Source organism: Pteropus alecto, unplaced genomic scaffold (genome assembly GCF_000325575.1).
Source record: "Pteropus alecto unplaced genomic scaffold, ASM32557v1 scaffold86, whole genome shotgun sequence".
Taxonomy (NCBI): Eukaryota; Metazoa; Chordata; class Mammalia; order Chiroptera; family Pteropodidae; genus Pteropus; species Pteropus alecto.
This window is the reverse complement of record NW_006442109.1, coordinates 6,146,573-6,169,661: the sequence shown is the minus strand read 5'-3', so window position 1 is coordinate 6,169,661 and position 23,089 is coordinate 6,146,573. Positions and strand designations below refer to the sequence as shown.

The 23,089-nt window shown below is 39.9% G+C and overlaps 1 protein-coding gene and 1 pseudogene across 1 annotated transcript in view; both read right to left on the bottom strand.

Moving 5' to 3' along the window:
• The window catches only part of TRIM9 (tripartite motif containing 9), a 106,005-nt gene that overhangs the window by 5,566 nt on the left and 77,350 nt on the right, over positions 1-23,089 (bottom strand). The window contains exons 6-8 of the mRNA XM_006920197.1: positions 18,572-18,729; positions 17,236-17,374; positions 935-1,238 (exon numbers count right to left, since the gene is read on the bottom strand). Coding sequence (XP_006920259.1) covers positions 935-1,238; positions 17,236-17,374; positions 18,572-18,729 — 601 coding nt within the window. The remainder of the gene's footprint in view (positions 1-934; positions 1,239-17,235; positions 17,375-18,571; positions 18,730-23,089) is intronic.
• On the bottom strand, positions 21,002-21,121 carry LOC112469693 (annotated as a pseudogene).

Here is a 23,089-nt window from a genome sequence, read left to right as displayed (position 1 = left end):
CCGATGAGAATGTACCCTAAGGAAATCTTCGAGAATAAGAAGGACCAGTGTCCATGAAAGACACTTATCTATCTAAGAAGTTTGTGAAAAATACATTTGAGGTAGAAAACCAAATGAAAAAAGGAAGTCTAAGGAAAATATTACAGTATGGGTTAAATTACAATTGCCTATATTTTGGTGTTAGAGAAAAACCTAAGGAGATTACTGTTCTCTTTCCCCAGTCAACTGAATCCATACAATCATAAGACAGCTCTTCAAGTACGAAGCTATCCAAATTGGCACCCATAAGATTTAGTCTATTAAATGGCTTCTATTCTGAGCAGTGGTATTGATAATAATCACCATAATAATAACAATGGCTTCTATTTTTAGGTGCCTCTGCTGTGAGGCATTTTTGCATATCCCATTTAATCTTGTGAATACTCCTGCATAGGAAAATATTATTATCCTAATTTGGTGGATTTGAAAATCCAGGTTTAGGAAAACTCAATAACTTGTCCAAAAGTGCTTTTCTGATGAGTTATAGGACTGGATTTTAAATCCTGGAATGTTTTCCTATCATAGATACACATGGCGATTCTTAGTTTCCAGCCATGGGTGGAATATAGCAATGAATAGCCTAGGAAAGTGCTCACGTCTCTGTCATCATGCAAAACAAACAAACAACAAACAAACAAACCAAAAAACCAAACAAAACAAAAAAACAAAGCAACAACCCCCCCTGCAAATAAAAAAAAACCCCAACCAAATAAACGAACAAAAAAACCCCTACTAAGATGGACTCAGTTAAGACTAGTAGACATCTGTGCTACTAAGTGAAGACCGCCTGCCTGACTTCCTTAATGTTGTCTATTTGATAGGTCTTTAAACTTGGGCTCTCATTTTTGACCAGAAGCCAACTTGAAGAAGGCTCGGTTTGGGGGCTGCAGGGTACCTGTTGGTGTGCGAGTTGTTGTGCATGAACCAGCTCCGGTTATTGTCCACGTACATTGCCCAAGCTTTGTCGTCCTTTCCTAACATCACATCCTTCATCACATCCATGCGAGCCACGCCAAAAGCAGGGTCGGGGTGGTTGTCATAGCGATCCACAGTTAATTCCCAGTAGTGGACACCCTTGGAGAAGCCGGTCTTCCCCAGCACCACCCGGTCATCATAGCTACTGCAGGTCACAGTCAGGTTGTCATTGGAGAAGATGATGTCAGAGTGTGCCGAGCCAGGGTCAAAAGCAAACCAGGCCACTGGGAACAAGAGAAGGGAGTGGGTTACTAAGACGGACCCAATGAACTCAACACCATAAGAGGCTCCTGGGTGGGGGAGGAGTGTTGTGTCCTGTTTTCATGCTGCCATGCAGGAAGGAAGTGTTGAGGGCCAGAAGGGGCTGTGAGTGTACAGACAGGGGCCACGTCCTGGGAGTTGGTACTCTCTGCGCCCAGAAGCAGATGGAGGACACACGACCGATTCAGCAGGGGTTACCTGGCTCAGACTGCACTCCCAACCGGAGGATCCGGGAGTGAAGTGGCATCGATTTTGGAAAGTGCAAGTCCCTTCACCCGGTGACTGGCAGAACAGTACACCAGAGACATAAAGGAAGAAGGATGTGCTTAAGATGCTTGTGTAACTCTGGGGAGAGGAGGCTAGGATCTAGAGTCCTAGACGGAGGAGGGATAAAACACACTGTGAAACCAGAAAATATCCCTCAGCAGGATGCTAAAATCTAGTCGTTGTGACAATGTCCTCACTGTTAGTGAAAGCTCAAAAGCCATAAAGCTATCAGCAACATAAACGAATTTTCATGAGTGATCGTTGACTTGGACATAAGACAGGTTGCTTCGTAACTTGAAAATACAGTTTGTATGTTACTCCTAACACTAACATGTAAAATATTTTGCTAGCACAGTCAGTATTTTGGACATTAGGTGTAGAGAGAATGATGTCTTTGTATACATTGTTATGCCCCGAATTCTAAATGCTGCCTACAATAACACGCTCTGGAAAGATGTCACTGCCGATTTATTGAAACTGTGAGCCACCTCATGTGCATATAGGCCTTTGCTATTTGTAACAGAATAAGGTTATTCCATACCTGCCAACAGCTTTTTAATGTCAACTGTTGTCATTCCAAGTGAAAGGCATGGGAGAGAGAAATGGGAAGCAAAATTGACATTGATAAGAAAACAGCTCTTTTGATAGGCTAATATCAAAAAACGAGTTTAATTTAAAACACTACAAACACTACAACAGATAGTCTGACTGTACCTTCACCACATTTAGCGCTCATAAAGAGTGCTTTGCATTGACATATAAGAAAACTGGGAGGAAAGTAATCTTGAAGTATAAAATTTAAAAATACAGGTATCTCTTTGATTTTTCTAAGTATTCAAGAAGTTGTTATAATGAGATTTGAATGACAATTAGACAATTTTATTGACATAAAATAAGCTACTTCCATTTTATTTTGTGAAGGAAATTAGTGAGCATACCAATCACATAAGTAAAAGATAACAATTACAATAGGTATACTTGCCTAATTGAGAGTAAGGTGCAGATTGTGTCTCAAAATTGCATCCTATAAAGAGATACTACACATCAAAGCTATGAAACAACAACCAGGTTGATAAAAATTATTTGTATACACTTAAAAGCACCAGCTGAACAGAGTCACCAGAGGCCTGATTCATGAAAAACCAAAGCCCTTCCTATGTTAGTTTACTTTGCTGGGTAAAAATTGTTTCTCTGCCTTTTGAAATGAAAAGTATATCTTTTTTTCTATTATCAAATCCTCCTCCAATTGATTCTAATCTGTACAGCTTAAATTTCCATCATCTTCCAAGTTCAATCTTTTCCACTAAAGTTTCCACATCAAGAAGTCTTACTGTTTAAAAATGAGAAAAATTCATCCAACTGAAATGCAGAAAACACTGGGTCTTGATAAAACTCCATTCTATATCACTATTCCATGAACTTCTAACTCGAGTTATGCCAAAAGGCCTTTGTTGTGACTTGGGCCCAAGTTAAATGATACATATTTAGCTAAATGTGAATGTAATACATATGTCAATAAATACAGATAATAATTATTAATAATGACATGAAGTAAATGTAGTAAAAACAAAAATTACCTCATCTTCTTAGATTTACTACATCAATCCTTCTCATCTAAGAGAGGGGAGGTGGGATGGTAGATGGTGGGGTAGAGAGTGGTCCCAGAAATATATTAGAATCACCTGTGGAACTTTTTCAACCACTCTCCCCGCTGCCTTAAGATCTGGATACCCCTATCTACCCCATGAAAAGTTGCATTTGGGTGGAAGAAGCAGTCTTGTCTTAAAATGTTCAAAGGTGTGTAAACTATCGTTTCAAGTGGTGTCAGGGACTGATCTAGAAAATGTGTTTTTGTTGAGCTAACTAGGGTATTCCCTGGAAAAAATTGTTCAATTTTTTTGAACTCGGTAAGGCCCTTACATGCTAATTTCTAAAACAATTAAAGGATAATACACCGAATTAAAACAATTTCAGAAGAATTAAAAAAGCAATTTAAAAAGGACTAATGATTGAGTCAAAAAACAAAATTTAAAGATTATGATCTTACTTTCGGCTACTTGCTTTTACTCTGAGATGAACTCACATATAAAAGAATCATTTTCTCCCAAATCCATGGCTGAATTTTATGTTTAGTTTCCATCATCGCTTCAATTCCTGTTCTTGAGTTAGAGCTTAGCGAGTACAGAAGTTTTAAAATGGAATGAGTTTTAAAACTGGATCTCATATCCACCTTTGGAAATAAATTTGTAGAATCTGAATAGGGCTTTTAAAATTTTTAAATGAATCATGCCTTGTGCAAGTCTTTTTCAAAACAAATTTTCTGAAATCTTTTTACATTACTTTAAACACACCATCATACATTCAAGATTCAACGATACAACTATAACAGTGCTGTCAAATGCAGCCATCAAATATCCCCAAACCCACATTTCATTTTATTCTTGAGACAATATACATTACAAAGACTATTACAATATTTCAGTACATTAGACACAAGTGAAAAGGATTCCATAACAAAGCGTGTTTAAAAGCCAGTAGTGCACAGAAAAACAGTAAGAAACATAAAAGCACAAAGAAAAATGTCATTTTAAAGAGAGCTTGAAGTCCCTGCATCCTTTTTGCACTGCCATGCTGTGGCCTTCTTCATTCCAGGATGTGGGATGAGCAAAAAAAAACAAAATAAAAAACAAAAGAAACCTTTGGAAATGTGAAATGTGCATCACGTGTATCCATGATTATAATATAGTCCTGAAGAGATCAAGTAGGTTTGCATTGTAGGTATTTAAAGATTCTATTTGCTAGACAGTTCACTGCATGGTAACACGAGTCTAGCTTCCCTGAAATCAGCCTAATGCCCTGTCACAACCCATTTGGCTGTGGAAAACTTTGGGGAGGCCAGACTTTTCTATGATGCCGATCTTTGGGCCTTAGGCTAGTTAAAGATTTCTAATTCAGCTAGTGGTGGTCTTGCCCCTTTGCTTGGGGAAAAACAGCCGTGAGCCAGACTGTCCTACCAGTGAGCACAGGCTTTGGCAGAAAAAAACTCATTTTCTGCTCCCTAGTTTTTCTGCTTTGTGTGATGCATTCTGTTGGTGGGTTTTGACTTTTATTTTTTCAATAAAGATCTCTTGAGTCTATGTTTAATCAGACCACTCCAGGCTGGATGCACTGATCCAGTTTCCCAGCCACAGCTGGTTTCCTGGATACAGCAGGGTTGCAAACCTCCAAACTAAGGCTTCCAATTAGCCAGCGCCTGTGCCATGCTATGCCACTGCATGTAATGACAGAACAGGCTATCCATGGTGGTTCAAGCTTGTGCAAAAAGAACAACTTCACTCATCACTTTCCAATGCCATTACACATTGACCACAACTCGATGGTGGGTCCTCACACCACACAAACAAGAATGCCACAAAGCTCCGTCATCCAAACGCCCCTCATACCAGAAGCAGGCCACAGACACAGAGACCAGCTCATGGCCCTCTCCACACACATGAATGGCAAGAACAAAACAGGTATTTCAGAGATGCCCTCAAGGCACAGAGATCAAGAAGAAAGGTCAGAGGAGCTCAGCTCACCCGGTGCATTGAGAGACTGTAAGGAGGAATGCAAGCTCAGCTGGTGGGGTGAGGATCGGAAATCAAAGTAGGATCTCCCGGGGAAGCTGGGTTGTAGATTAAGGGTGGAGGAGAAAGGACTCATTCTACGGAGCGGCATTCTTTCCGAAGGCACTGGAAAAGGGGGTGTCTGTTCTTCTGAATCTGTGTCTAAACGTAAGATCAATGCAAACTGGAGATCAGAAATCTGCCACTTGCCTGTGCACAGTCTCCCAAGACCTGCCTCACCGATGCATCTGTACAAAGCCTCATCCAGCCCACAGGTGACACAGGCATTTGCTCATCCAAAGTGGCTTGGGACTGGGAGGGAATTCTCAGCAGGTCAGAACCCAAGACCAGAGGGCACTTTGAATGTCGCAGACAGTTGTTTCCATTTCCTCCCAATTTTTCGTAGTAGGGAAGGTATTCTGGAATGTTTCCTTTTAATTAAATATCTTTAGAGTTGAATTTCGAAATTTTAGAGGGAAATTTTACCCATCGATGACCAAGAGGAGATTAACACTTCACTTCCTTCGGCTGCCTGGGAAGTTACTAACCTGTCCAACAATGGCCTCTCAAAGGGTGTCGTCTATTTAGGAGATGATGATTTTTACCAATCCTGCACTGTTCCTTCCATATTTTTCCTTTTCTCCCTTAATATATTTCCCATTTCTAAATGGATAAGATGATTTTTCTATACCAGCGCACTCAAGACTTGCTCTTCGAATAGGAGAGGAAGAGAGGGCTGAGCAAGTAATCAGGGAAGGAGCACTTCTTCTATTTCTGAATTATGATCAGGCCCTAGGGACGCCACTTGAACATCTCTGGTTCTCTAATAATTAACCACCATGGGCAGCAGTGAGGGACGTTGGGGGCAAAAAAAAAAAAAAGAAAAAGTATTTTCAGATATTCAGGTCCGGCATGAAGATCACTATTATACCAGAATAACAACTTATCAATTGCTTGATCCAGTTTTAGAAAGGCCTGTGAGGTCGTTTTTCTAAATTACGAAAATTATTCCTTTCTCTTTTGTCAGTCAGTAACTGGTTCTTTGCAGTAGCGTGGCCTGATCAGAGATAGATGTTTTACTATTTGAGGCCTTCTCAGAACTCAGTTTGATAGTCATAATTTAGGAAATACAGATGGCATGTCCGAAACCTCCAAGGAATTTTCTTTTCTTTGGAAAAAAAATCATGTTGGTGGCCAGAGGGTGTTTCTGGGAATATTTTTCTGGTTTGAGTCTGTTAGCATGCCTCTCTGTGTTGAATCCACACTTTATCCTTTGAAAATGCTATTCTGGGCACTTTCAAGCAAAAAAACCTGGAGTGCATGTGTGTGGAACGTGATCCTACTTGAAAAGCTCAGAACAAGGGCATTGTCGAATTTTAAATTTAATATGCAAGAGTTTGCCTCATTTTCATTTCTGAACTTAGAATATTAAAGTTGGCGTTTCAGGCTTTAGACTTATTGTTGAGGGGTTTTTTTTTTTTTAAAGAAAAGTATAAAGCAGATCTTAGAGAAAGGGAATTGCGATTTATGGAGTTAATACATGTAAATTGCTATTTATGGTCCCAATAATACACGTAAATTTTCTTCTGCCTAAACTTTGTATAGTTTGGATGACTTGACATATGTGATCATTTCTTTGTTCATAAACAGTAAATCAGAAATAATTCACATTATAACTGTCTCAAGGGGAAATTAGTCTTTTAGTTTAATGGAAAAATCTAAAATACAACAATATAGCAACACAAACTGACATGAGCTTCTTTTAGGGAGAAAAGGCATTTACAGTGATATTTATGTCAATAAAAGATTTTTTTATTAACAGAAATTGGCTTGGAAATGTACTTTTTCACCAGGTGGAAATACTCAATTAATTATATTGAAAATACTTGATGTTTTAAAAATTAAGAGAAAGGACATATATAGTAAAATAACTTTCAGAGTATACTGAAACCCCAAGTAATCATCTGAAAACCGGTGAAGAGATGTGTACTGATTCCAGACCTTGGGGAGCACCTACGAGCCCATTAGGGGTTGTACTTACCTTTTCTATTCTCAGCACCAGAAAGAACTTAAAGTCGGTAATGATACCACTTTGCGGGGTGGGGCCGAGGGTAGCTATGCTTATTCATGGGGCTAGTAACTTGCACTAAAACAGTTACTGTTTTTTCTATCCTTTTATATGGCTCCATTGTGGATTGATGACCCAGTTTTCCTTGCGTCATCTCACTCTTGAACTATGCCCTCTATTCAGGCGAGATTATTTAATATCCACATTATCTAACCATTCCATCTCTGTCTTTGAGTTTTTCCCACCTATGGCTTCCCATACCCTACCAGCTGGGCTCTTACCCCATTTTCTCTAATCAGCTCCAAAAAAGAATTTCCTACCTTGTCATGAAAACTTTCCAAATGAACTGCAAAAGAGAGAGCATGCCCGCTTGATCCCGGCCAGACTAGACAAAGAGTGCCTTTTATGCTCACCCTCATGGCACATAGTGCAAATGTTTGGTCAGTTGCCTATGGGTCATTTATGCCATCTGATATTATTTGAGATTACAGGAGTCTTAGAAGACACTTAACTCAATAACATCTAAGGAGCAATCATCAAGTTTCTCTTTGAAATCTCCTGGATTGAGGAACTCAGAGTTTACAGTTATTTCTTATATTGGTCTAGATATAGCTCTGTGGGAGCTCAACTCATCAGCCGGGGCCACACAGAACGGATTGCTATTTCTTAAAGTATTTGAGGGCAGTCACCGATTCCCTTTGAATCTTCTCTTTTCTGGGATAAATAGAATCTATTTCCACCCTTTCTTCTATGGTATGGATTTAGAATCTTTACTTTTGTTATGCCCCTCTGGACATGTTCATAGATATGAACAAAAGATAAGACAATAGCAGAAATGTTACTGCCACTCCCTGGTTTAGCCAAATGACACAGGCTCACACTGAGCATATACACAGCTACCCAAGTGTGTATCTGTGTTGTACTTATGGGATGCAGGATGTATATCCCGCTTCCTCCCCTCTAAAGTACAACTGTTGACATCTGGAGAAGGCTTCTCAGCTATTAATAGTCTATTAGTCAAGATAAACAGGAATGAGGTTATTATTTTCTTCAGAATACACGATATGAAGCTATGTTTCAGTTCATAGCTAATATCCAGGATGATTATCATTAGTTTTTAATGTATAGATCATTAGAGAAAGACAAGTACCTCCTTAAAAGATTTTAAATTTCTTGTCATGTTTCATCACGTGCAGTGATCCTGTTTGTTGAAGAGCTTGTTAAGTAAAAACACTTTAGCAGGAAAGAGCAACGGAAAACAGCATGCTGGCTGAATGCTGGTGTGGCCACTCTAGACATATCTGTAGCTCTGGGATGGGAACTGTCTTCATAATGGGGAGGGGTCAAGACACACTTTCCATCAACTCTGTCAATAACTTTTTGCCCTTGTCTGGGCTGCTTTCCTCTCCCGCCTGGGATTGCTGGATTCTGGAGTCGGGGCCTCTGTTTGAAAGAAGCAATCAAGAATTATCAAAGGAAAAGATCGGCTGGGGGATCTCACTTACTATTTACTGACTTTTGGGTTTGAGGAGAAAAAAGAATATCTAGGTGGTGTACTTTGGTTTGGCTTACTGTATACTTCTTTTGTTTGTTCACTAGCTAACAATTATTGAACACCTACCACGTGCCAGACATTATATGACAACTGAGCTGCTGAGAAACACGTTCATAAGAGAGTTGATCATAAGAAAAATAATTTAGAGAAAACTTGTGTGCTACTGACTTATTTTTACACTCCTGGGAGTAGAAGTTTTTTTGACCGATTCCAACGTGCACAGAGTACTGAATAGTTCTATGAATGTTGTAGAGTATTTTGGAAATGTAAAGTATGGTCTTTGAGGTGTTATTTTTGAGTTCAAAGAGGAAAAGCAAAGCGACGGGGGCTCCTTATGACAGTGTACACTAATCCAGCTTCCTTTGTGCCCTGGTGAAGTCTTGGTTGCCTTCCTGTCTGGTATTGAACAGCTTCACAACTTAAGCAGCCCTTGGGCACTGGTCCAACAAGATGGTTGTATTTCCAAGCATAGTAAAGCAAGATATGTCACTAAGGGCTGCACGTGCAGCAGCAAAGATGAGTTTCAGTTTAATTACAAACCAGCTGTAAAGGAATTTCCTTTTGTTGGGAAGATTTTAAAAGAGACAAAGAAATGAATGAAGGGGGCTCAGTTTCCTTCAGTGATCTAATAAGCATCTAAAGTCACAATTATGTCCGACTGGTACATAATTTACAATGAAAGGTGGTATTTTAAGCTTTCTTAAATGTGGCATTAATTGCAGTTGAGAAGTAAGAAACAAATGTTTTGAAAACCTCCTTTCAAAAGAAGAAATGAAACAGCCTCTTACCACCCCTGGGACAGTTGCATATTCTGTCACAATGTCCTCCACTCCAATTTAGAATACCATGGCATTATTTATAAGGAACTGTTATCAGAAGAGCTGAAAATTCCTATATTTCAAATAGATACAGGAGATTCCAAAGGACTAAACTGCTCCCCAGAGTGTCAATTGCAAAGCGCATTCCCCAGAACTAAAAATAGGGTCTGGATCCAATTCGGTCCTATGGAAGAATTCAGGAAGTTCTCTGGGTTATTATGCTTGTTGTCAAAATTAAAAGGAACAAAGTCTCTCTCTTTTCTGGGCTCTGAGAATTACCATCATGCCTTTCACCTTGGATTTTTAAAAAATCTACCCAAATTTGTTCAGGTACAATTTACCTCCCTTGAAGGATTTTTGTCCTGGAAATGCATATTTTTTCTAACTAAGTTATTTTTGGGGAGGGTGTGATTCTCTGGATCAGGAAAAGCAAAGTTAGAGGCATAGGAGAAATATCTCCAGTGGACCATATACTCTTTCTGATCTGATTCTCTATCAACTATTTCCTATTAGTGTTGAATTTTCTGTGTCATGGCAGATCTCCAAGACCCACTAAAACCCTTGGAGGAGGCAGGAGGTATCTACATCTGTTCATAGTAGCTTTTTCTGAAATAGTTAACAGTTTTCAGCAGTAATTTTGGAGAAGCAGCAAAAGAAAACCAGGGAGTACAATTGTAAATAACTTAAAGATCATTTGCTGTAAGTCTATAGTATTAGGGACCAAGAAAACCCAATAAACAGAAAAACAAACTCTGCAGTCCTGGGAGGTTAAGGGACATATCTGATCTCACTGCCAGCTGTGGTGGGGCTGGATAGGAACCTTGGCAGGATCGATTCCTGGTGCATAAAATTTTGGGGGTGACAAGGCCATCACTGCTCTTTTGTGCCTTGGAAATGTACAAAAGGTAAAGTGCATGCTACAGGCCACAGGGCACATCTTAGTGGTCTCAGGGTGACCAAGTTTTGTGTAGGTGACCTAATATTATTCTCCAAACCCTGTTCTTTAATGAAGATGAATCTTTCTTCTCTACATAGAGCAGTTCCATGGACTGTGCTAGTCAGGGATTGAAAGGCAAACACATCACCCTCCCCTTTGGGATTTTGGCCACAGGAAGAGGGCGAGTTGAGGCATTCCCTGTTGTTTTCTCTGAGATCAGATGAGGTTCTTTTTTCCCCCACAAGGTTACAGCTTCTCTGGGGGAGGGTCTCAGTACATCAGGGTTTAAGAGTATAGTACTTATGCTGGTCCCAAATCACCATGAAATATCTGCAGAGATTCTGGATAGATGCATCTGGGGCCATTCTAGGGCTATACTCTGTCTGCACCAGTTAATATTCTCTGGGTTATTTCCTTTGATGTGTAGGTGGAGCTATCACATTGGAAGGGGTAATGTGAGAGTCTAATGGGTAGAAAGAAGGTATTTTAATCTTTATGAATAACACCTTCTCTGCCCCCTTTTAGAAAGCAATTTCTAAGATGTAACTTCAGGAATCCCAACCCTTTTATTGTCATTAGATAAATAGTCCTGGAAAGTGCTGGGGAGATGGCGCGTGTGGACAGTCAAAGAGGATATGTGGGAGCATGCTTTTTTCAGTGCTCTGAGCACCTCTTTGCTGGGAACGCTGGAATTTGCAGCCTTATTTAAAGTCGGATTTGCTAATTATCACTAGACCTTCTCCCTGATTTTCCTCACAGTTGAGATCTGAAGGGCTGAGAGCTTTTGTGAATAAATAGCTCTGTGGTTTCAACCCAAACAAGAGCTCCGAGTCCCAGACCTCATTTGGCATGGTCTTTCAAGGACTTTGAAGATGTGGCTTCAACATTCCTTTTCCTACCCAGGTGGCAACCCGTCATTGCCAGCCAAGGGCACTCACTGGTACCAAATGGGGAGAAGGGGCTCTTTAGGTGAGCACTCATGCAAGGGTAGAAGTGGGGAGCTAGACGAAGTGCAGACACATGAAAAAAGGACAGGACCTGAGGAGGAGCTTAGGTATTATGCTGGAAATGACAGCTACTCCCACACCTCCTTTTTCAAAGCAGAATGTAATTCTTTTCAACAAAACTCTAACATGACTTTTTCGAAGTGCTAAATTTCTATATCTGGCTGGGGTTTCTGGATAACCTCATGAGGCAGCTACACACTACTGCTTCATTTTGACAAGATGTTTCAGACACCTAGCAGACAGACTTAGGGTAGTTTTCCCTCTTTCCTTCCTTTTGGTTGAGTGCAAATCGCACTGTTCTAATATCGGCACCAAAGTGCACTGCACTGGGCATTGGAGGATGAAAGGCCTGGTCTGACACGTTACTTAACCTCTCAGAGGCTCAGTTTTCCCATATGTAGAGTGGGACGATAATAATTAATAACAACAACAATAATAATGATAATAATGATAATATAATACTTTCCTCATAGAGTGTGGGAGGCGGAATAATAGCTTGCCCAAAAATGTCCACATCATCACTCCTAGAATCTGTGACTATGTCCCCTTACAGGGTAAAAGGGCCTTTGCAGATGTGATTAAGTTAAGGATCTTCATTTGGGAAGATTATCTTAACTATCGAGGTGGGCCCAAGGTAATGACCTGCGTCCTTATAAAAGGGAAACAGGAGGGTCAGAGTCAGAGATTGGAAGATGCTATGCTTCTGGCTTTGAAGATGGAGCCATGAGCCATGGTGGCTTCGAGAAGCTGGAAAAGAAAAGAGGTTGGATCCTTCCTTAGAACTGCCTGAAGGAGTACAGCCCTGCTGACACCTCAATTTAAACCCTTTTAGGATTCTGACCTCGAGCACTGTAAAGTGATAAATTTGTGTTATTTAAGCTGCTAAGCTTGTGGTAACTTGTTAAAGCAGCAATGAGAAACTAATACATAGGGTAAATCTGGTGTGTTGCAGCAACAGAACAGAAAGGGGTTTAGACGTGAACAATGTGTACAGTGGTATAGTCTAAAGTCTTTATAGCTGTCATTTTTCATGGACTATTTTAGTGGACAATGCAGAAAGTTAGAAGCTTGACACAAAATGGATTAGGGTTTATTATCATAGTTTTTTGGCTTATTTCATATTGTGATTCCATAAAGCCTTAGATATGCCTAAAATCCTCATTACCAAGGGTTCCAGATAATATACTGACTTTTAAATGCGTTAGGTGGAAAATTTACTAAAATGCATTATATACTTTCTAGCTTTCTTAATCAGAACATATGTCACAGAATGTTCTCTTTTGATTTTTTTTTTTTAGTCTGTTCAGTTTTTCCAGTTACCTTCCCTGCTCAGTGCTGCCAATACCCTCAACTTACTTCTGTACAAAATCCTTCTTCTCTCTTCTAATGTGATGCATTTAGTCTGCTGTGCTCTTTGCTCTTTGCGAGCTCAGTGGAACTGTGGGTAAACTGAGCTAAGTGAGACCAAGGGCTCTGCTGTGAGGACAGCACAGGAGCTTCTATGCCTGAACTATGTCTTTTTTTTTCTTCTTCCAATCAGAGATCATTGTGGCTTACTTCTTAATTATAAGAAGACTATCTAGTTTGTAGGGTAGATATTGTAGTTCTAGAGAGGTGAAATGGTACCATAGTTTTTAGGCGCTTGGAGTCAGGTGCCATGAAGTTCAGGAAGGATGATTAAAGTCCATATGCTCTAGAGCCGGGGGGACCATGCTTTATGCATCTCTGAGTTCCTTTTCATATTTAGATCAAGGCCAATTTTGAATTTTTTGCCTTGCAAACAGTTATTCCCTGTTTGGATCTCTCTCTCCCTCCGCCCCCTCTGGGAAGTCTTCCTTCTTTAGTTTATGGTCATTTTGCATGCACCATGTTATAACATTTCATGTAGCTCTTAAATATGAAACAACCAGAATATTATTCCTATCAAAATATAAATTAAAAAACCCCTTTTAGGAACATTTTTACTTTCAGAAGAGGCAGCTTGCAAGTCAAAATTAAACCCTAAATAGTAGAATTAAAGTGATAAAAAAAATGGTTCATGTATTTCTGGTGTAAAATCTATCTGAAAAGCAATTTAAAAATGTTCATACTCCTTGGTCCAGTAATTCCATTTCTAAAAATTTGTCCAAGGAAAATGATCTTTTTTACACAAAGATTTGTGCTAAAGAGTATTTATTGCATAAAGAGTGCAACCCTCCATGTTCTAAATCCCTGCAGGCTTGGTGAGCAGAGCTCCATGTCTGCTGAGAAGGCTGCGGGAAGCAATTCCCTGGCTCTGAGAGCTGAGGCGGGTGAGAAAGAGACCTCTTTTCAGCCAGTTAACAGTCTTTGTGAGTTATGTGATCCCAGGAATATTACCTTTGGTCTATTTCATTTTCGCTCCAGATTAAAGAAAAAGAGAAGGCATAGTCTGTTTAGATGGGCAGAGGGAAAATAGAGAAAAATAAACAGAAAAAATTTCCTATCTTGTTCTCAGCCTTGTCTATTTTTTTAAGGAGTAGTCTCCCAGACACAGAATGAGCCTAGAACTCCAAGTATTAAGAAGGTCTTGTTACATAATATTTTTAATGGGTACTCTTTTGCAGATATAATGGCTATTAAATGAGTTGCTTTAAAGATATGTACAACCAGGGTTATATGCCCTATTTTAAAATTCCATTAAAATTCTTAATTGCTTACCATTATTTTTTTTCTTGTCAGTGTAATTTGGTTAAGATCTTATTCTGGCCTTATTCACATGGCTGTCTTGGGTACATCTCCAAGAATTTTGCTTTCAGGGAACTAACCAAACCTGAACTCATATAACAATGCATTTTCCTTTCCTTTTTTCTTTTACTAACACATTCTTTATCATTTCCATTGAATTAAATTATTTTTCATTGTTTTCCTGACCGATTCCCCTATATAAATTAAGTCTTTCTGCTGGTCCCCTTTCCTTTTATTCACAGTGTTTATCATAATTTATAAGCATGTAACTATTCATGTATCTATTACTTTAAGGCCTGTCTTCCTTCCTAGGCTGCCAGCTCCATGATGGCAGGGGTGTTGTCTGCTCCACACTCTATACCCACAGCCTAGTACGCAGTTGGCACTTTCAAACACTGACCAACGAACAGATAAATAAACAAATTTGCTTTTGAAAAAAACAATCAGAATTCATAACAATGTGTACATTTGATCTCCTCTGTATAACATTACCTTTTGGTCAGCAGAAGGTTTTGTGATAATTTGAAGAGTATAAGTGATAAGCGATTTAAAACTTCAGACTAAATGCATGTAAATATGAGTTAGACTCACTATCACATATGAAATCATACCCTTCTGTGATACAAATTTTTGTTTTGAACTGTGGAAAGGAGTTAACTCTTGCTAAGAAGGATGCAAAAGATTTTGTTACAGTAGAAAGCCACAATCAACCACACACATCACCCCCAAGAGCAGGAAAAAAAAAATCTTGAAAGTAAACCTTTCAAAAAACTGTAGGAAATGATTAATAGAGTATAAGTTCAGTGAATACATCAAAACTCCATTAATGGCATTTTTATCATTGAGTTCTAAACAACAACAAAAAGGATATATAATTTTTTAAGTTTTATAGGCTTTCTCTACTGTTACAGATTGATTGAAAAACTTTTTTATTAAAAAATAAGCTATTCATTACATTCTTTCTTGCTCACTCTTTGAATGAATTAGAATGAGGGAGAAACAAATAGAACAAACCAAAGTTATGGAGAAAGTATGTGTGTGAACTTTATTTCATCATGAGAAAATCACTTCTGTGCAGTAACAGAGAATGCTGATATCTACACGATGATAGGGTTTTCTTTGTATTTAGATACATACCTTATATTTGTACACAATATATAAAATTTATGGAGGAAATTAATTTCTACAGTACAGTTTCTTTGTTGGAAGAGGACTCGTTTCGTTAGTTTCTCTTAGAAAACGACCCCCAGTTCTGTGACTGTGGTATCAAGGATCGCAGCTCCAATTCTGTAATTTATTAGACACCATAATCTTATGAACATTAAGTGAAAGCTAGAGACTACATCCTCCTGCAGGATGAAAGGAGAGACATAAGTGCTCAGGCTGCTATGCTAATAACTGATTTTTGCAGAATAGTATGATTTCCATGATGTATCATGAATAGAAATAGTCTTCCTGTAAATCTGATGACATATTAGCAACACTGCTGCAAATGGTCTCGCTGCACTAATGGCATGCACCTCACTCTTCAATCAAACCTCTTTTACACACATGGGAGATGAGGCCATCACCATGAAGGGCCTTCTGCATTGCATTTAGGAAAAACTCTGGGAGGGTGTTAGTGTTTAGCATGGTACTTTGGGAAATGAGGCAACTGCTTTGAAGCTGATAGGTCATCCCAGAAAGAAGGTGCTGAAACGATCATTCCAGGAGAGGCTCTAGCTATCACATACTTGTAACCCGAGTGGGAACGGGCCATGTGGGCATTTTCCCTTCAACAAATCCTGTTCTTTGAACGGCCTTCCTCACAGACTTAGGACTGCTCCCCACACATGGTTTTCATGGCCAGGGGCCTATCAACCTTGCTGTGGGATTTGAAGTTGTGCTTGTTTGTAACCATGTGAACCATTTTAGGGGTGACTGGCACATGCTGAGGTTTGTGGGAAGTGGGGAAAAAAAAAAACACCACCACAGTTCTTTTAGCTAATGCCTTGAATTTGACCAAAATCAACATAATTAGTTCTGCAGAGGGAAGTTATGGAGAATGCCGGTGGGGCGGGGTAACTTCTATGATTAAAATGACACCCAGAAGGTCTGAAATGCTTTGGCATTGACCACAAATATCTCTTCATAGGTTTAATTTCATATATTGCAATTGCTTTTAAAATGAAAATGTTGAAAGCCTCAGCGGTTATATCTGGCCACCAAATGCAAGCCCTTCTTCTGAGATGGATGGCTTGCCTTTGATGACCAAAATATTTACAATATAGCCAAGAAGCAAACATTCTCTAGAGAGTGACCTCGTTTGGTGACCTTAGACAGCCTAACCGAGCCTAGAGGGCCTGGAAAAGGTGAAAATGGCGAGGTAATGCGAAGTTGCCGGTCTCTTCCTTCTGGTGCCCACAGGAAGCCTCAGTCCTGGTGCCGCCGGCCTGGGCTTTGGGTGTGAAAGGAAGCCGTCCACGCTGGTTAAGCCAGGAGTGGCCGACAGGCCCACTCTGAATGGCTCTAGCACCCGATACCCATCGGAAACAAGGTCAGCGAGACAAATCCACAGCTGGAAAGAACCTCGCCCCACCCTCAGGATCTAGCAAGCACTACAAAGCAATTGAGAATCATCTGGGCAAAAGTGGCAAATGATGTGTATCGTGGAGAATGGGAGCCTGCCCTAGAGCCTAAATATATTGGTCTCACACACGGGGGGACATTCAGGCCTTCATTTTTCAGCTTCTTCAATTGCAGCTTATTTAGAACGTTATCAAAGGAAGCCGGCGGCCCAAGCCATTTGCACTGCCGCTGTGGACTCTTTGGTTTGATCGCATCCACATACCACGGGCTCGCTAGCGGCGGGAGAGGAACAGCGGCTCTGCGCCAGAACGCAGGGCAAGTCACGGAAACACTTCAGAATGTGGGCAGTGGTGGGGTTACCTCCCGCTCGCCAGCCGTTTTAGACGCCGCGCAGCTCTCGCTCTGAGGGGTACTGCTGAAGGGCCTTACCCTCGGACGTTTGGAGGACCAGGGTCTTGCTGTACTGGCTGACTCCTGTTTTGTTGAAGGCCTTGACACGCGCGTTGTACGTGCTGTTGAAGTGAAGACCATCCACGGTGCACATTGTCTCCTTTCCAACATATACTTCCTGAGGGTCAAAAAATTAACAGGCCACCATTTAACGGGAATCTTTGTGAGGGGTCAGGAAGGTGGGGTTGCCCAGTGGTTAGGAGCAAATGCTTTGGCATGGGCCTAATCTGGATTTGAATCCTGTAGATACTGGGCCATTTAATTGACCCCGTTTAGTCTCAGTTTCCTCATTCGTAAAATGGGGACAGTAATATCCACCTTATGAGGTTGGTGTGAGGATTATATAGGGTCATATGTGCAAACTGACTAGCTTAGTGCCTGGTATTTAGCATGGGCCTGGGAGCTTAATGAATGGTCGTTATTAGTAGCAGGGCTAAAAATTAAAATTGGGTGTTATAGTTAGCATTTTACTTATTATTATTATTAACATGGCATTTATACAGTGTATAATAACTATTAAGCTCTTTATCCATCTACGTGATTGGTAAAAAACAGGTTTGAAAACATGAGGGTGGTCTCTATGCTGTATTTGTAACACTACTAACAGCTTCAGGAACTATCACAAAGACTGCACTCAAAGCCATGGGAGCATAGGTTTTCATCACAGTACAGAAAGAAGGGGGAGGAAACAGGGAAGGGAGGAAGAATGACATTTCAAAGCCTTAAAATAAATCCTAGCATAATCCATCTTTAGCATAGGTTAGGCATATGCCTCCCTCTTTAGCTATATACTTTGTAGCATTATGCTGATGTAATGAGTAAAAATAATTTGCATTCAAAGCATGGCCTTAAAGTGACAACTCTCCAGTTGGATACTAAGAAGATCAGAGTCTGAGATGGCAGCATGCTAAGAATTCTATATGAATTATCTAATTGACTCTTAATGATACAAAAGGTACATATAATTGTCATCCCCATTTTACAGATGAGGACCTGAAGGCTCAAAGAGTTGAGAAATGGGCACGGTCACTCAGCTAAGTGGTAGAGTTTGGACTTGAGTGCAGGCATTCTGACTCCAGAGCTCTCAATACTGCATGTACTTTCTCTTAAAAAGGGTAGGACAGTTTCTATTCAGAGACTCCTTTGTCCATCTTTGATGGTACAAGGAGAAAGCAGGTCCCAGTTGAAAGGCAGGTGGGCCCTGCTGGGATGGCCTGTCCCTGGGAGAGGTGGGATAGCTGGGCCTGAGATTCCATAGTGGGTCCTCTGAGGTGGTCACTGGTTTTGGTTCACAAGCCGTAGGATCTCTGCTTACCCGGAACTGACCACCATTGCCATCATCCAGCTCCAGAATGTATCCTTCAGCGGGCACGGTGGACAGAGGTGGCTGTTTCCAGGACAGCGTAGCGCTGTTGTTGTGGGTGCAACACTCCTCCAGCTGTAGGATGGGGGTTGCTGGGACTGGAGAGGAAGCTAAACAGAAATTAGTGTAACCCTGGCTTCTGTGAAGTTGCAAACATTTCAGCATCTTGGACTGATAAACATGTGGCTAGACTAGGTAGCTAGCCCGATGCGCATGGGGGACCTGAAGAGAATCCCTCCCTGTCTCCTGGTGTGGGGATGGTTCCTGAGCTACTGGGCTGCCTTTCTCCAAGCCCTTGGTGTCATTTCCTGCCTTTAATTGGAGGGGAGACAAGTGCTCTGTTATCACCCCCTTGGGCATCAAAGACATCATCCCTAAGGGAAATGTTTTACATGGGGGATAGATTTCTAGTCCAGCCCACTAAAGCCTATTTCATCCAAAACACAGATGATAAATTTATCATAAAATTTAGTATAAGCCTTAAACCCCAAGTTTATAAACTTGGAACTGCCTATTCTGAGAAACAGCTCTGAAATCACCCTGTTGCTAAGGTCCTATTTTTTTTTTTTTTCTATTATTTTTTTAAAATTTATTTTATTTTATTTTTTACTAGTGATTCTACTCTAGGCCTATGTACATAAGTAGCTATAACAATGGATTTTTAAAAATTGGTACCAAGTGACACAAACAATGATTTCTCCATTTTGAAACTTCTGAGGAACTTGACATTCTTTTAAGGTAGCTGTACCTTGAAAATAGCACTAGCTCAAGTTCATTCTTTCTGTAGGTATAGAATAGTCAACTGCGAGCCTAGAGAGTAGTATGGGAGCAGATGGGGCCTGGCAGGGAGTTAAGGTGTCCTCGTGACCTTGCAAGAATCTGTCACGTCACTGGTCACAACATCTCCCTGTCCCCATTTTGTGCCAAGAGTCTTCTGTATTACTTAAAACTGCAGATTAGTTAAGCCTTCAGACACACAGGTATAGAAATGTTAGGTAACGAATAATCTGAGTTCCTAATATATAAACTCAATATATATATCTGGGAACAATGATTTTACCAACTGCTTAAAAATTTTTTTTTTCAGCCAATGCATTAATTTATTTTTGTAGCACTTTAACAATAGGAGAGAACAGTTTGGACCACATCCAGGGATATGCAGATGAACAAATGCTAATTGTGGAACACCTGGTATGCTGTACCAAAATTGGACTCTGAGTGTCATGCATTGAGGTAAATCTGCTCCTTGCCAGTCACCCCCCAAGAAGATGGTTAATTTAACAACATTTTCGGAACCAGGTTCTATGGTAGATAACCTACCAAACAAAAGCAACCACTATACCATGACAGATGTGAAGGTGAAGCAGGTTAATCATCTTACACTTAAGAAAAGACTGTGATACATTAGAGGAAAACCATGCCTGAGTTACCAGATCAAGCCTAATTAAATTAAAATTAGGACCAATTAATTGGAGGTGATCAGTTTAGGAAGGGACAACATGTTTCAAGTTTCAATGACACAGAGTTCAGGTGGAATCTCATCACGGAACAATGGCTTCTGCCATTAGAGGTCCCAGAACATCTGGATTCAGAAGAAAGGAGATAAATTCATTGCCTTGTTCAATAGAAAGACTACAGGACTGGATGGAGGAAGGGAGAGAAGAGATAATTCCTTCTAATGATTTCTAATGATCATCTATACATAAATGGGCACCTAGGAGTTGTAATTAGAGGGTTAATTTTAGGTCATTAAACATATTAACAACTTACTTTGTCATTTAAATACTTTTTCCTTATAAAAAGAATACATTTTAATATATTAACTGTGGTATAAAATATGACAAGTTTAAGCAAATTATTCTTCAGAGGGCTTCTAGAGACACAGAATGATTCTCCCTGGGGATGTTTGCTCTTAACTGGCCTTATTAGTTAGAGCTACCACAAAACAACAATTCCTAGAACTCTCTTTGTCTCTTTAGCTCCCATATCGGTCTTCATTTTCCCTTTGTTCACATTTCAGGCAACCCTATATTTCATCAATTTTAAAATCAAAGAATGAAGTTATAATAAGAAACCAATAAGATGGTTTCAACTCGAATCATACAAATGCTTGCAATGTCTCTAAGAAACTCAAAGTTCCTTGTATAGACAAAGGTATAATTAAAAGATTAATTGAAATACATGGTGTCATGTGTAATTAAAATGCGAACTTCACTTATAAATTTTCAGTGGATATACATTATCTATCTATCTATCTATCTATCTATCTATCTATCTATCTATCTATCTATTTGTTTGTTTTTTAGGCAAGGCAATCTTTGGTTGACTTCACTGATTGCAAGGACCTTATGAGCTTACTATCTCTTATTTTTCTATTTTTTACACCTACAGCGCCCTGGTCTTCCTAGGTGGTCTCCCATCCAAGTATTAACCAGGCCTGACCCTGCTCAGCTTCCAAGATCAGATGGGATTGGGCTTGTTCAGGGTAGCATGGCCATAGACTACAGTGGATATACTTTAAAAGACAATATTAAGATATGAAGATCAGTGAGTGGGAAAAATCTCACCACTCACTGATCTTCATATCTTAATATTGTTCCAAGTTTCAACAAATAAGCAAACAAACAAACAAACAAAAAACAAAGAGAAAGAGAGTGAGAGAGAGAGGGGAGGAGAGAGAGAAAACTAAACGAAGGAACAGAGAGACATTTGCATGTCTAAATCTATTTCTCGATGTGCTCAGAATTATTTTTTCTTTTTCCTTATTTACCCCAGAGTGATATTGCATATAAAAAGCAATGTGACAACATTAAGGCTGACATTTTAGAAACACATTTTATAGTGGGTGTTATGTTATCCCATTTCACTTTATTATGTATAAAATAAATGGTCCATAAGAATCCAAAGTATTTCCAAATTAATTTATCTTTTGTGTTTCAGAAATGGATAGCATTACAGTTCCTGGGCTGAACTATAAGAAAGAATGTTTTATTGCAATTTCTGTCACTAAAGCTGCCATATCTACCTTAATCTTAACACTTTCATGATCACTCTTAGATATCGTTGTTTTTCCTAAAGAACGAATTTCTCCTATCTCATCAAAATTTTAGCACTTAGCATCTTTCAACCTATAAAATCAAGCTTAGGGCTAGAACTCTCCTCTTTGATACAGGAGGCAGCTGTTCTTATGGACTTCCTTGAAGGGGCCTGCTGGAGCTATGGCTCAAAATTAAATTTTGCAACAGTGTCTTCTTATACCAAAGTTTTCAAATGTTTTACCTATTTAAGGCCATTCTAGTTTAAATCATATCTTACATTTTTCGTATTTATTAAATTCCCCCTTCCCCAGATCTTTCAGACTGTGAACACTCACAGCCATCTAGGAATTCCTCTGTGAGAGATACCAGGAGTACAGCGAGGACATGTGAGGAAGGGAAGTTGGCCTCTCACCCTCAACATGAAAAATAATGATAGGTGATGCTTTTGAGCACTCACTGAATGCCTGACAATGTGGTGAGGGGTTTTACATGTATTCACTCATTTAATTTTTACAACAACCCACGATAACCACCAGTACTGTTACTATCTCAATTTTGTAGATGAGGAAACCGAAATACAGAAAGTTTTCATGGCTAGTAAGTGGTAGAGATGGGATTTGAAGCGATGCCTGGCTCCAGGGGCTGTGTGCTTACACTGCATTATATTGCCTCTCTAATCTGCTGTACTAGAGGGACGTCACCACACCTAATTCCAAGGGGAATGTTTCTTTTTGGTTCCTACATGTGAACGATCAAGCTACCCAAGAGTTGCTGGTGTGGATTAATGAAATAGTTTGCTGTAGGAGCTAAGGTGGTTGAGAATGTAATTTCACTGAGTCATCTTCTCCGGAGGTTCCTTTGTGAACTGTCATTCCTTTTTATGGTGGCCGAACAATACAAAGGAAAGTTTAGATTTTAGAAGACCAAGAAGTTGTTTCTGGAAAGCTGCCACTAGTACACTGTTAAGGATAAACGTGAACACAGGTTTTGAGGACCAGCCTTTCAGGCCCCCAAACCACGAACAGATTACATTCACGAACAGATTGCAAGCACATCAGTGTGTGTGCTCATGCCCATCACTGCCAAACTTCTGGGCCCTCTTTCTCCGTGATTTAAAGGAGAGTCTGTTCAGATTACACTGTCCTTGCTCATGACCTTGGTGCATACTCAGGGCTCTTAACATTCAACACGAGTTAGTGAAGATAAATGTATCCTTAGGTGAGTAGAGGCACTTAGGAGGAGTAATAGCTATTGGTCTATGTGCTAAAAAGGTTTGGTGGAGTGTTAGGTCACTATTTCATCCTGATTCTGAATGAACACAATGGTGTTTCATTTTAGCACCACAACTCATGCATCTTGGGATATTTTATGTACTTAGACAATTCTGAGGTAATATTTTCCTGGGAGGGGGTAGGTATCTGATCTATTCTGA